This window comes from Bubalus kerabau, chromosome 17, assembly GCF_029407905.1.
Source record: "Bubalus kerabau isolate K-KA32 ecotype Philippines breed swamp buffalo chromosome 17, PCC_UOA_SB_1v2, whole genome shotgun sequence".
In the NCBI taxonomy this organism is placed as follows: domain Eukaryota; kingdom Metazoa; phylum Chordata; class Mammalia; order Artiodactyla; family Bovidae; genus Bubalus; species Bubalus kerabau.
Window position 1 is genome coordinate 55,210,763 of NC_073640.1, and position 12,627 is coordinate 55,223,389.

General features: G+C 50.8%; 1 protein-coding gene across 1 annotated transcript; it reads left to right on the forward strand.

Moving 5' to 3' along the window:
• Nucleotides 1-4,729: 4,729 nt before the first annotated feature.
• On the forward strand, nucleotides 4,730-9,184 carry LOC129630912 (phospholipase A2 inhibitor and Ly6/PLAUR domain-containing protein-like). Its single transcript, XM_055551511.1, has 4 exons — nucleotides 4,730-4,814; nucleotides 8,080-8,232; nucleotides 8,622-8,765; nucleotides 8,960-9,184. The coding sequence occupies exons 1-4, from the start codon at nucleotides 4,745-4,747 to the stop codon at nucleotides 9,076-9,078; spliced, it is 486 nt and encodes a 161-aa protein (XP_055407486.1). The 5' UTR covers nucleotides 4,730-4,744; the 3' UTR covers nucleotides 9,079-9,184.
• The last annotated feature ends 3,443 nt before the right edge of the window (nucleotides 9,185-12,627 follow it).

Sequence of the window (12,627 nt, forward strand, 5' to 3'; positions counted from 1 at the left end):
GAGGAATGTGACCAAAATTGAGAAAGACAGGCCTTCTTTGGTAGTCCAGTGGTTCAGAATCCATGTTGCCAATAGGGGACTGGACAGTGGGGGGCAGTGGGCACAGGAGGGAAGAGGGGCCCAGGATCACTCCCTGGACAAGGAATGAAGGTCCCAACATGTCATGTGGTGTGACAAAAAATTGTAAATAACTTATTTTTTTTTTTTTAGACAGACACTTCCCAGGTGGTCCAGTAGTTAAGACTCCATGCTCCCAATGAAAGGGGCCCCGGGATCCAATCCCTGGCTAGAAAACCAGGTCCCACCTGCCACAATTTAAGACCCAACACAGCCAAATGTAAATAAATATAAAAAGGAAAGAAAGTCAACATAGGAACACAACAAAGCAAGAAAAAGGTGGCTAGAGCGCCCACACTGGGTTCAGCTCTCAGCACCGCTGTGTATGAGGGGTGATTACAGCCCCACCACCGCCCGACTCCCTGGAGCGCAGATCCCGCAGGGCAACACCCAGGCAGCCCCTGGGAACACGCCAGCTCGCTTCTCCCACCACTTCCTCATGCCTGAGGAGAACAGCCTGTTGGGAAGTCTGTCACCCTCCTGGGTCAAGCTCCCCTTTTCCCTTTGCTCCCTCCAACTTCACCAAGCATGTACCAAAGCACTCTGCATTCCACAATGGTCACTAAGACTGGCCACTTCACTTTGGCCCTTCCTAGGCCTGTTTCCCCATCTTTAAAATGAGCTTGATTGGTTTACATGATAAGGACCTTCCAGTACTAAGCCCAGGGACTTCAGAAAGCAGGATGCGTGCCAATGATTTACTCTGTTCCAACTGAGGATACTAAGGCCCTGAAAGGAGCAGCAACCTACACAGGCCACACACCGATTCATCCCTGGCCTAGCCTTGCATCACCTTTCTCCTCTGCTAAGGGTACAGAAGAAGGCTGAGCGCTGAAGAATTGATGCTTTTGAACTGTGGTGTTGGAGAAGACTCGAGAGTCCCTTGGACTGCAAGGGGATCCAACCAGTCCATTCTAAAGGAGATGAGCCCTGGGATTTCTTTGGAAGGAATGATGCTAAAGCTGAAACTCCAGTACTTTGGCCAACTCATGCGAAGAGTTGACTCATTGGAAAAGACTCTGATGCTGAGAGGGACTGGGGGCAGGAGGAGAAGGGGACGACAGAGGATGAGATGGCTGGATGGCATCACTGACTCGATGGATGTGAGTCTGAATGAACTCCGGGAGTTGGTGCTGGACAGGGAGGCCTGGCGTGCTGCGATTCATGGGGTCACAAAGAGTCAGACACGACTGAGCGACTGAACTGAACTGAACTGAAGGGTATAGGGACCACACTGCTCACTGAGTATGCTGAGGCCCAAAGGGAAAACTGCCTCAGCTCACTTCCAGTTAACTCCAGAGCAGAGTCTGGACCCTGGACTTTCAGACTTCTATTAAGGAATGGGGGCAGGGAGACTGCTCTGGGCAGGTCCAGTGATTAAGACTCGGAGCTTCCACTGCTTGGGGTACGGGTGCCGTACCTGGTTGGAGAACTAACACCCTGCAAGCCACATAGCAGAGAGGCCAAAAAAAAAAGATGGGGGGGGAGGTGCGCAGAATCACCTGGAGCACCATAGAGACGGTCTTCTTGCCTGCCTTGGCTGCCCGCCATTTACAGTAAGTGTCTGCCTTCAGGTTTTCTACACAGAAGTCTGGAGGAAAGAGTGGGAAAGGGAATGTTAGGGTTCAGAGATGAGAGCTAGGTCCCCAGCTCTCAGATTAATCTAAGAGTGCTCTCAAACCCTCTGATATTCCCCAGGTTTAAGTTTCCCTATTAATCCCCACACACTCTGGGGTTTGAGGAAGAATGGATACTTGTATATATGTATACAATAGCTACGTTCCTTCGCTACGCATCAGAAATTATCACAGCATTGTTAATTGACTGTACCCGAACACAAAATGTTTTTAGTGTTAAAATAATAATTGGAGAAGGAAATGGCAACCCATTCCAGTATTCTTGCCTGGAAAATCCCATGAACAGAGGAGCCTGGTGGGCCCCAATCCATGGGGTCACAGAGAGTGGGACATGACTGAAATGACTGAGTGCTTAACACTCACCTCACCCTCACCATTACTATTATGCTTTGAAAAGTGTAAAGGGGATGCATAAATAGTGGGTTCATAGAGCATAAACAATATATTGGGAACACTTTAAAACTCTTTCCATTATGTGGAGTTTCTCTACCTTACGAACAAATTTTTTAAAGCTGCACTGTTCCATATGGTAACCTCTAAGCACATGTGGCTCCTGGACACTTGAAATGTCGCTAATTAACTGGAACTGAACTTTTAATTTTCTTTCAGTTTAATTAAGCTAAATAAACAATTTTTTTTCATGAAAAAAAAAATAAATCCCCCCACACTCTGTCTGGAGTCCCCTACAACATTTTCCTCTGGAAATTCACCTCTGATCCTTCCCAGGAAGCGCTCCCTCCCTCCTTTTCTCTCTGGAAAATCCTCTATTCCACATCTCTCCAGAGTACTCTTATGGCCTCCCAGAAATTCTCCCATGACCCTCCTTAGAATTCCACAGTCTCCTTCATGAAAGGAAAACCAAAATGAAGTCTGCATTGCTAAAAGTGTTCTCTAAGATGGACCGGCAGGGGTTGGGGGTGGGGGGGCGGGCGGGATGAGGAATTCTGACCTTGGAGGTCTAGGCCACAATGGGATCTGATCATTTGACCACTCACTGTATTCACACAGGCATCCAGAATATGTGCCAGAAACTCAAGATACTGATCAGACCTTTACACTACAGAAATTCATGACAGCTCCTTCTTTAAAGCCAAATATTCCTTTACGTGTATCACAGTCAATTGGAATTCTCTCCACACGACTTTAACAACGTGCTGACCTATGTCCTCATAAGCCCCTGACTGGCTCTGCCAACACTCAAAAGAGTTTACCGGAATCTGTGTCTCCCGAACCGCAATTCTCAAAAACCCCAATCAAGCTCTTTCTTCTTGGCACCCCGGATACGGATTATTTTAGTTTTGAGACTCCAAAAGTTCTCCTAGAGCCCCCTCATGAGTTCCTTTATTTTTCCACCCTCCCCCACGCCAGTCACTTAAGGAGTCTTGGCTACTGCAGGACACCACATGGCGGAGGCGGATCTCTGGCATGTCAACATCGTTTGGGCTTCGCCTGACAAAGACGACGCAGGAAAGCGTGAGTTTAGGAGGCTCAGCTGGTGCGCCCCACGCGGGCTTCACTGCGCAAGCGCAGGAGGCTGGGCCTCTCAAACTGCGGCACACCTGCGGTTATGTCACCACTGCGCATGCCTAGTGCGTCTCTCCAGAGAACTGCTCACTTCAGTTCAGTTCAGTCGCTCAGTCGTGTCCGACTCTCTGCGACCCCATGAATCGCAGCACACCAGGCCTCCCTGTCCATCACCATCTCCCGGAGTTCACTCAAATTCACATCCATTGAGTCGGTGATGCCATCCAGCCATCTCATCCTCTGTTGTCCTCTTCTCCTCCTGCCCCCAATCCCTCCCAGCATCAGAGTCTTTTCCAATGAGTCAACTCTGCATGAGGTGGCCAAAGTACTGGAGTTTCTGCTTTAGTATCATTCCTTCCAAAGAACACCCAGGACTGATATCCTTCAGAATGGACTGGTTGGATCTCCTTGCAGTCCAAGGGAGAGCTAGAGGCACTGAATTCCCTAGCAACGAGCTTTTCCCACCTCGCTGTGGCCAAACCGCTCTCTAGCCCCTCCTTCCGGTCACTTTCACAGCAGGCTTTCCTAGCAGCGGGCTTGGCCTGCAGGATTGGTCCCCAGCAGAAGTTCACCATCCTCAGCGCCCCAGCTGAAGCCTGGAAAGCAAGAGGCCAGCAAACTTGAGTGGATTTTTTCAGGAAGCCGGGAGCCTATCACAACAGGATCCCCTCCACCGATGGCTGGCTACTCTCATAACTACCACACATGTCTACCACACACGCAGACACAAACACACACAAACACACGAAAAAAATCTTTGACCTCTGGAGATCATGCCTGAGATAGAGTGTGTAAAGGACCTCAATAAAACACAAAAGTATGTGCCTGAACCAGACACACACCCAGCCTTGACTGCTTTCAACCATGTCTCACTTTTCCAATGAGACTTCTGGGCATCTGTCTCCTACCACGCCCATCCTGGTCTAATGACAAGAACCCCTCTCTGTTCAGTCTCCGAAAGACCCAGGTGCATCCTGGAGTGGAGGCGAAGCTATAGACAGAAAAGGGAGTATGAGCCAAGCATGCCCCCGCAGAACAAGCCTGGACTTTCTGGGCACTCCTATAGGGGTAGGGCCTCAACCACACTGGGCATCTCCTTGGGAAGGGAGAGAAGGGAGACCGTATCTGAGTCCCAGCAGCTACTCTACCTACAGGAAACAAAATGACTTGATTCTGATCTTGGGCTTTAGGTCAGAAAAAAAGGGGACACAGTGGGTGAGACCTGACAGAGGGTTGGAAGCCCAGACTCCTGGGGTTCCCATGGAGGAGGGGGCTGGGCGCAAGATGCCCATGTTCCTTTTGGATTCTGGTTCTGCCTCCCCCACTCAGGACCGTAGAGACCAACCCCTACGTCTTCAAACACAATTTCTTAGCCTAGGGGTAAGGTGGGTCCAGACCTGCCCCTTCTCAGCTTCCTATAAGAAGTGCTGGAGACCTAGAACTGAAGGGTCACTCACCAATCCATCATGAAGCCATCTGCAAAACCTGAGACCTTCCTGCTGGCCATGGCGCTGCTCTGCACCCTCCTGGGTCTGGGTAAGTGACTAGGGGTCTGGACTCCTGGGACACTCGATATGAGGACTATTATAGAGCACTGTTTTCTGACACTGTTATAGAGTACTGGTTTTTCCAGTAGTCATGTATGGATGTGAGAGTTGGACTGTGAAGAAAGCTGAGCGCCAAAGAATTGATGCTTTTGAACTGTGGTGTTGGAGAAGACTCTCTGGGTATTCTTTGGAAGGAATGATGCTAAAGCTGAAACTCCAGTACTTTGGCCACCTCATGAGAAGAGTTGACTCATTGGAAAAGACTCTGATGCTGGGAGGGATTGGGGGCAGGAGGAGAAGGGGACAACAGAAGATGAGATGGCTGGATGGCATTACTGACTCAATGGATGTGAGTTTGAGTGAACTCCAGGAGTTGGTGATGGACAGGGAGGCCTGGCGTGCTGCGATTCATGGGGTCACAAAGAGTCGGACACGACTGAGTGACTGAACTGAACTGAATTGATAGAGCACTGTGCCAGATCCTCGAGGAAGAAGGGAAAGAGGAGGTGTCCCAGGAACTTAGATTCTTGGAGAAAGGCAGAGGGTAAAGGAGGAGACAAAGCCTAAGTCCACAAGGGAGGAAGAGCTAAAAAATGTGTGGTTTTGAATCTTTGAAACCGGATGGGTTTGGATGGGCTCTGCTCCTCTCCTCTCCAGCAGTGTCTCAAAATAAGACACCTTTATTCTAGAATATCAGATGAGAGTATGATTAGAGAAAAGAAAAGTGAGGCGAGGGGGAGAAGTTTCCTTGCTTCCAGAACTCTAAGCAGTTCAGCTTCCCAGTGTCCTCCCTTAGATGCATTTCAGGCAACTCCATTTTCCGCAGGACCCAGTTGCCTTGCGTCTGCGTCCCCAGTTTCCTCCTCTCTCAGGACTAAGGAGCCAGGCCCGTCTCCTCTTCGTCATTGATCTTTTTTTATCTGGGATGCAGATCTCAGCCTCAGGTACTCCTGCCTGAATTTCCACTGTCTACAAGGCTCAAGCGTGGTACCCACTAGGAAGTGGGTTCTGCTTCTGAGAACCAGCTGGACCTAAAGGTTCACAAAACTCCATGAAGGACTTCCCCAGTGGTCCAGTGGTTGAGAATCTGCCTGCCAAAATGGGGGACATGGGTTCGATCCCTGGTCCAGGAAGATTCCCCATGCCCTGGGGCAACTAAGACGTTTTACCACAACTGCTGAGCCCATGCTCTGCAGCAGAAACCACCACCAATGAGAAGCCAAAGCTCAGCAAATATACACTAATGCCTAGTCTAATTAGACCATAATCGCTACAATTAGAGAAAAACCCACAGGAAGCAAGAAGATCCAGCAAATCAAAAATAGAAAAAAAATTAAAAGATGAGAAAAGTGTTTTAAGTCCATGGTAATCTTCAGCAGGACCCCTCACTGTCCCCAAGCTTGCTCAGGGGGTCTAGCATCCAAAGTCCCCAGCCTTGTAATTAGGTAAATTTGCTCCCTGGTTGGAACTGCTTCCGCCCCCAACCCGAAAGCAGCTTTGCTCACAGCACCATGGCATCCCTGCCAAGCTTCAGACAGATCCCTGTTCAGCAACCAATGTCCTGCCCATGAATAGGCAGGGAGACAGCTGTCCCTCTTCCTTCACATCCCCCCTCCGCCCCATTCCCCTCTGGACCAGGAAGCTGTGGCCCAAAGACTATAGCTTTCACTAGACCCCTGCTCTCTATACCACAGGGTACTCACTAAGCTGTGAGGTGTGTGTCGGCGACCGTCCCAGTTGCAGAGGAAAACTGCAGACTTGCGCCCCGGATGAGGACTCCTGCATAGTTGTCGTGACTGAGACCAACAGAAGAGGGCAGGGGCTGGTATCAGATCCTGGGGAGGTGGCGGGGCGGGGTGGGGGGGTGCCTTCAGGGTGGCAGGTATCGCCAGGCGCTGGGAGGGACCTTTGAGTGATGATACGTCGGGAAAGAGGGAAAGGCAATCTCAAGGTGGATGGTGGACAGAGAATCCGATGGAATGACAGAAACCACTGTTACCAAGGATTTCTGAAGATGAAACGCCAAGAGAGGATAGGGGAGGGGCAGATATAGAGACTTTCTTACAAAAGAAGGAATTAGGAAAGCACACGGGGGAAGAGAGAAATTCAGAGAGGGGGGAAATCTAATATCCAAAAGGTGGAGGGGTAGGTGTAGAGGCTACCCCTCTAAGAGGCTAGGGTGAGTTGCAAGGAAGGTGATCAATTTGACTCTCTGGGGGCACAAGTGATCTCCAAGGAATGCAGGCTGCAACAGACCTTTCCTGACAGGAGAAAGAGGGAGATACAGGGGCTGGTTGAGTTGGGTGTATGCTCAGTCATGTCTGACTCTTTGCAACCCCATATACTATAGCCTGCCAGGCTCCTCTGTCCATGGGATTTTCCAGGCAAGAATACTGGAATGGCTTACAATTTCCTCCTCCAGGGCATCTTCCCACCCAGGGATGGACCCACGTCTCTTTCATCTCCTGCATTGGCAGGAGGGTTCTTTACCACTGCACCACCTGGGAAGCCCCAATATTGGCATACAGAGAGAGTATATAAGGACAGATGACCCCTGGACTCAATCTATGAGGTCCCAAAGAGTCAGACACGACTGAGCACACTTGCACCCACACGAGTGTGGGGTGAAGAGTGGAAACCCTAGGGCTGGAAGATATCACTCTGTGCTGGGGAGGGGGAAGTCCAGCGAGACCAGAAGAGACCACTTCAGGCAAGACCTGAGAGTAGCGAAGGAGGGCAACAAGAGACCATTTGTAGGAGGTCTGGGGAGTGACCCTGGGAAACCTGGAAGAGACCACTTTAGATGCAGAAGGAAATAGGTGTTACAGGGGGTGGGGATGGCAGCCGCATCCCAGCATTTGGTGGCAGGAATTCCAGGGGTCTGGGGAGGGCTGAAAGCTGGAAATGACCATTTCGCACAGGCATGGGGTTAATCATAGGTGGTCTGGAAAAGACCACTCCAGGTGCAACCCCTGCAGGATGGCAGTGGGGTGGCCATGGGGCTGAAGGGGCCACTTAGGAGAGACCAACACAGCCGGGGGCAGTGTGAAAAGGGGTTCTGTACTTAATAAACCATTTAGACGACACCCCAGGCAAATAAGGGGGTCTGACATTGGGGAGCTGGAAGAGACCGCTCTAGACAGCAGTGGGCTGGGGAAACTCTAAGGTGGGGGAGACACCGCAGGGCAAGGGTCCAGACCAGGGGCCACTGAGCCCCGGGGCCACTGAGCCCCCGGCCCACGGCCATCCTGCAGAGGCCTCCTTGGTGGTGACCAGCTACAAGGGGTGTGCGAAATCCAGCCAGTATGAGTCCGGATTCTTCGGCATCACCATGAACCCTGAGAACTACATGGGCTCCAAGAGGCGCTGCTGCCAGAAGGATGGCTGCAACCAGGACCCCCTGCCCGGTAAGCCCCAGCTGAGCCCCACAGCTGGAGTCCCTCCCTGCCCACCCCTCCTCCGCCAGAGCCAACTGTGAGCACCTGTCACTGACCTGCGCTGTCACCGGGGCAAGCGTCTTCCTTGCGCTGAGCCTCGGTTTCTTCTCCTGTAAACTGCAGCGTCCAGGGACTTCCCTGGTGGTCCACTGACTAAGCCTCCATGGTTCCTATGCAGGGGTTGGATCCCTGGTCAGGGAACTCGAGTCCACAGGCCGCAATTAAGATCCAACACAGCCAAATAAAGATTGTTTTCTGAAAATGCAGTGTCCGTTACCAACTGCTGTCCCCTGAGTGGTTGGGAGGTTGGGAAAGGGACTCTCGTCTCCGACTGCCTTACCCTCCACCCTCCTCTTCAGCGTTCGTGAGAAACCATACAGAGAATGGCCTTCGGTGTCCTTCCTGCATCGCTGCCTTTACGGAAACATGCACTGCGACTGCGGAAGCGCTCTGCGTTGGCGAGGAAACCCACTGTGTCGCCGTGTCTGGCCTCGTGCGGCCTGGTAAGGGGCACCTGGAATTCAGGGGGAGGGCACAGGGGTTCCAGACAGGCCCAGAACTGGAGCCTCATGCTTCCAGATTCTAAGGGAGACAGTGGCTCCAAAGATCTGGGGGAGAAGGTGGCTGGGGCATATGACCCTGGACTAGGAGGAGGGAGGCACTGGCGATCCTGACTGTAGTCTAAAATCCCCTCCAGCAAGTGACAAACTTGCAGTCCAGGGCTGTGGTACCAAGACCGCCTGCCACACCAAGCCTGGGACCCTGGTGCCCTCAGGCTCTCGTTTGTTTACCATCAAGAAGACCAGCTGTCTTTGAAGCCCCCAGGCTTCTGGCAAGGCTGAGTGAAGAACTGAGGCCCATGTGGTGTTTGGTCTCCATTCGTTCTCAGACAGGTTCCCAGGTGTCTATAAATTAAACCAGTTAAAACAACAAGTGTAAGTCCTCATGATGTGATGCATTTCTGGGAGATGGAATGGAAAAAGCTGGGATCTCCACCCTGGGGAACCCCCTCTTTGGAAGGAAAAGAGGGAAGATGCTACCTTTTGTTAAGGGGTTACTTCCTCCCTGGTCCCCATGCTAAGTGTTTTCCATGCAGTACCTCATTTCATAATCACAACTCTGTGAGGATGAAAGTATTGCCCCCGTTTTACAGAGGAACAAACTGAGGCCCAGATTGTGGTGTAACTTGCATTTTGAAGGGGGCTTCCCTGGTGGCTCAGATGGGAAAGAATCTGCCTGCCAATGCGGGAGATGGGGGTTCAATCCCTGGGCTGGGGAAGAGCCCCTGGAGTAGGTCATGGCAACCCACTCTATTTTTGCCTGGAGAATCCCATGGACAGAGGAGCCTGGTGGGCTACAGTCCATGGGGTCACAAAGAATCAAAGCCAACTGAGTGACTGAGCAAACACACTATTAAGACAGTGGTGGTTCCAGAGAGGATGTGTTTGGCCAAATATTTACATTTGTAATAGCTGACACTTACTGAGTAGCCATTTCTGACCAATCAGGTCTCTGCCACAAAGGAATCTGACCTTTTGACTACTTACTGTATTCACACAGGCATCCGGACTATATGCCAGAAACTCAAGATGCCTATCAGACCCTTACCCTCCAGTAACTCATGACAGCTTCTTTAAAGCCAAACATTTCTTTGTATCAAATATTACATGTATCACTGTCAATTATAATTCTCTCCACACAATTTTAACAACCTGCTGACCACAGTACTCATAAGCCCCTGACTCCCTCTGCCAACACTGTTAAATTTTACGGGAATTTGTGTCTCCCAAAGTCTAATTCCTAAGAACCCCAATAAACTCTTTTTTTCTTGGCAGCCCAGATACGGATTCTTTTTCAACACCTTTGAGATTCCAAAAGTTTTCACAGAGCCCCTTCACGACCTCCTTCACTTCTTCCAATCTCCTCCACGCCAGTCTCTCACTAAGTCCTGGCTACTGCCGGACACCACATTGCAGAGGCCGATCTCGGGCATGTCACCGTCGTGTGGGCTTCGCCTGACCAAGACGCAAGAAGGGCTGAGTTTAGGGTGCTCAGAGCGGGTGCGCCCTAGGAGGCCTTCACTGCGCAAGCGCACGAGGCCCAGGCCTTTCGAACCGCAGCGCACAAGGGGCCACATCACCACTGCGCATGCCTAGTGTGTCTCTCCGGAGAGCTGCGAGAGGCGCGGAGTTCCCTAGCAATGATCTTTTCCCGCCTCCCTCTCTCCGAACAGCTCTCTACCCCTTTCTCCTGATAACTTTCACACCAGGGTATCCTAGCAACCCATGCGGCCTTCAAGATTGGTCCCCAGAAGAAATTCGCCAACCTCAGCGCCCCAAATGAAGCCTGGAAAGCAAGAGGACAGAAAACTTGAGTGGATTTTTGCAAGGTGCCTCTTGAGAAATTTGTATGCAGGTCAGGAAGCAACAGTTAGAACTGGACATGGAACAACAGACTGGGTCCAAATAGGAAAAGGAGTACGTCAAGGCTGTATATTGTCACCCTGCTTATTTAACTTATATGCAGAGTACATTATGAGAAATGCTGAGCTGGAAGAAGCACAAGCTGGAATCAAGATTGCCGGGAGAAATATCAGTAACCTCAGATATGCAGATAACACCACCCTTATGGCAGAAAGTGAAGAGGAACTAAAAAGCCTCTTGATGAAAGTGAAAGAGGAGAGTGAAAAAGTTGGCTTAAAACCCAACATTCAGAAAACAAAGATCATGGCATCCGGCCCCATCACTTCCTGGGAAATAGATGGGGAAACAGTGGAAACAGTGTCAGACTTTCTTTTTTGGGGCTCCAAAATCACTGCAGATGGTGACTACAGCCATAAAATTAAAAGACACTTACTCCTTGGAAGAAAAGTTATGACCAACCTAGATAGAATATTGGAGAATGCAGTGGCACCCCACTCCAGTACTCTTGCCTAGAAAATCCCAGGTGGGCTGCAGTCCATGGGGTCGCTGAGGGTAGGACACGACTGAGCGACTTCACTTTCATTTTTCACTTGCATGCATTGGAGAAGGAAATGGCAACCCACTCCAGTGTTCTTGCCTGGAGAATCCCAGGGACGGGGAGCCTGGTGGGCTGCCATCTATGGGGTCGCACAGAGTCGGACACGACTGAAGTGACTTAGCAGCAGATAGCATATTGAAAAGCAGAGACATTACTTTGCCAACAAAGGTCCGTCTAGTCGAGGCTATGGTTTTTCCAGTGGTCATGTATGGATGTGAGAGTTGGACTGTGAAGAAAGCTGAGCAACAAAGAATTGATGCTTTTGAACTGTGGTGTTTGAAAAGACTCGAGAGTTCCCTTGGACTGCAAGGAGATCCAACCAGTCCATTCTGAAGGAGATCAGCTCTGGGATTTCTTTGGAAGGAATGATGCTAAAGCTGAAACTCCAGTACTTTGGCCACCTCATGTGAAGAGTTGACTCATTGGAAAAGACTCTGCTGCTGGGAGGGATTGGGGGCAGGAGGAGAAGGGGACGACAAAGGATGAGATGGCTGGATGGCATCATTGACTCAATGGACGTGAGTTTGAGTGAACTCCGGGAGTTGGTGATGGACAGGGAGGCTTGGCGTGCTGCGATTCATGGGGTCGCAAAGAGTCGGACACGACTGAGTGACTGAACTGAACTGAGGGGCCTACCGCAACAGGATCCCCTCTACCTATGGCTGGCTACCCTCCCCACAGCCACCCCCATCCCCCCCCACACACATAAAATTACACCCCCAAAAATACACACACACACACGAAAAAATATACATACACACATGAAAAAATACACACACCGACACAAAATCTCTGATGTCTCAAGATCATGTGCCTGAGGTAAAGGATCTCAATAAAACACAAAGTATGTTTCCAAAACAGACACACACCCAACCTTGAGTGCTTCCAACTGTGCCTCAGCTTTCCAATGCGGTTTCTGGGCCTCTGGTACCTTGTGCATCCTGGCCCATTGACAAGCACCCCTCTGTTCAGTCTCTGAGAGACCCAGAAATGCATCTTGGGGTGGGGTTGGAGCTGCAGACAGAACAAACACAGAAAAGGGGGTATTGAGCCAAGCATGCTGCGGCAGAACAAGCCTGGACTTGCTGGGCGCTCCCCGGTAAGGCCTCAACCACACTGGGCACCTCCTTGGGAAGAGAGACAAGGGAGAGGGAATCTGAGTCCTAGCACTGTTCTATCCTGCAGGAAACAAAATGACCTGATTCTGATCTTGGGCTTCAGGTAAGAAAAAAAAAGGAGGGAGGGGGGGCACAGGGGGATGAAGGGGATGAGACAAGATGGAGAGAGGCTTGGAAGCCCAGACTCCTGGGGTCCCCATGGAGAAGGGGGCTGAGCACAAGATGC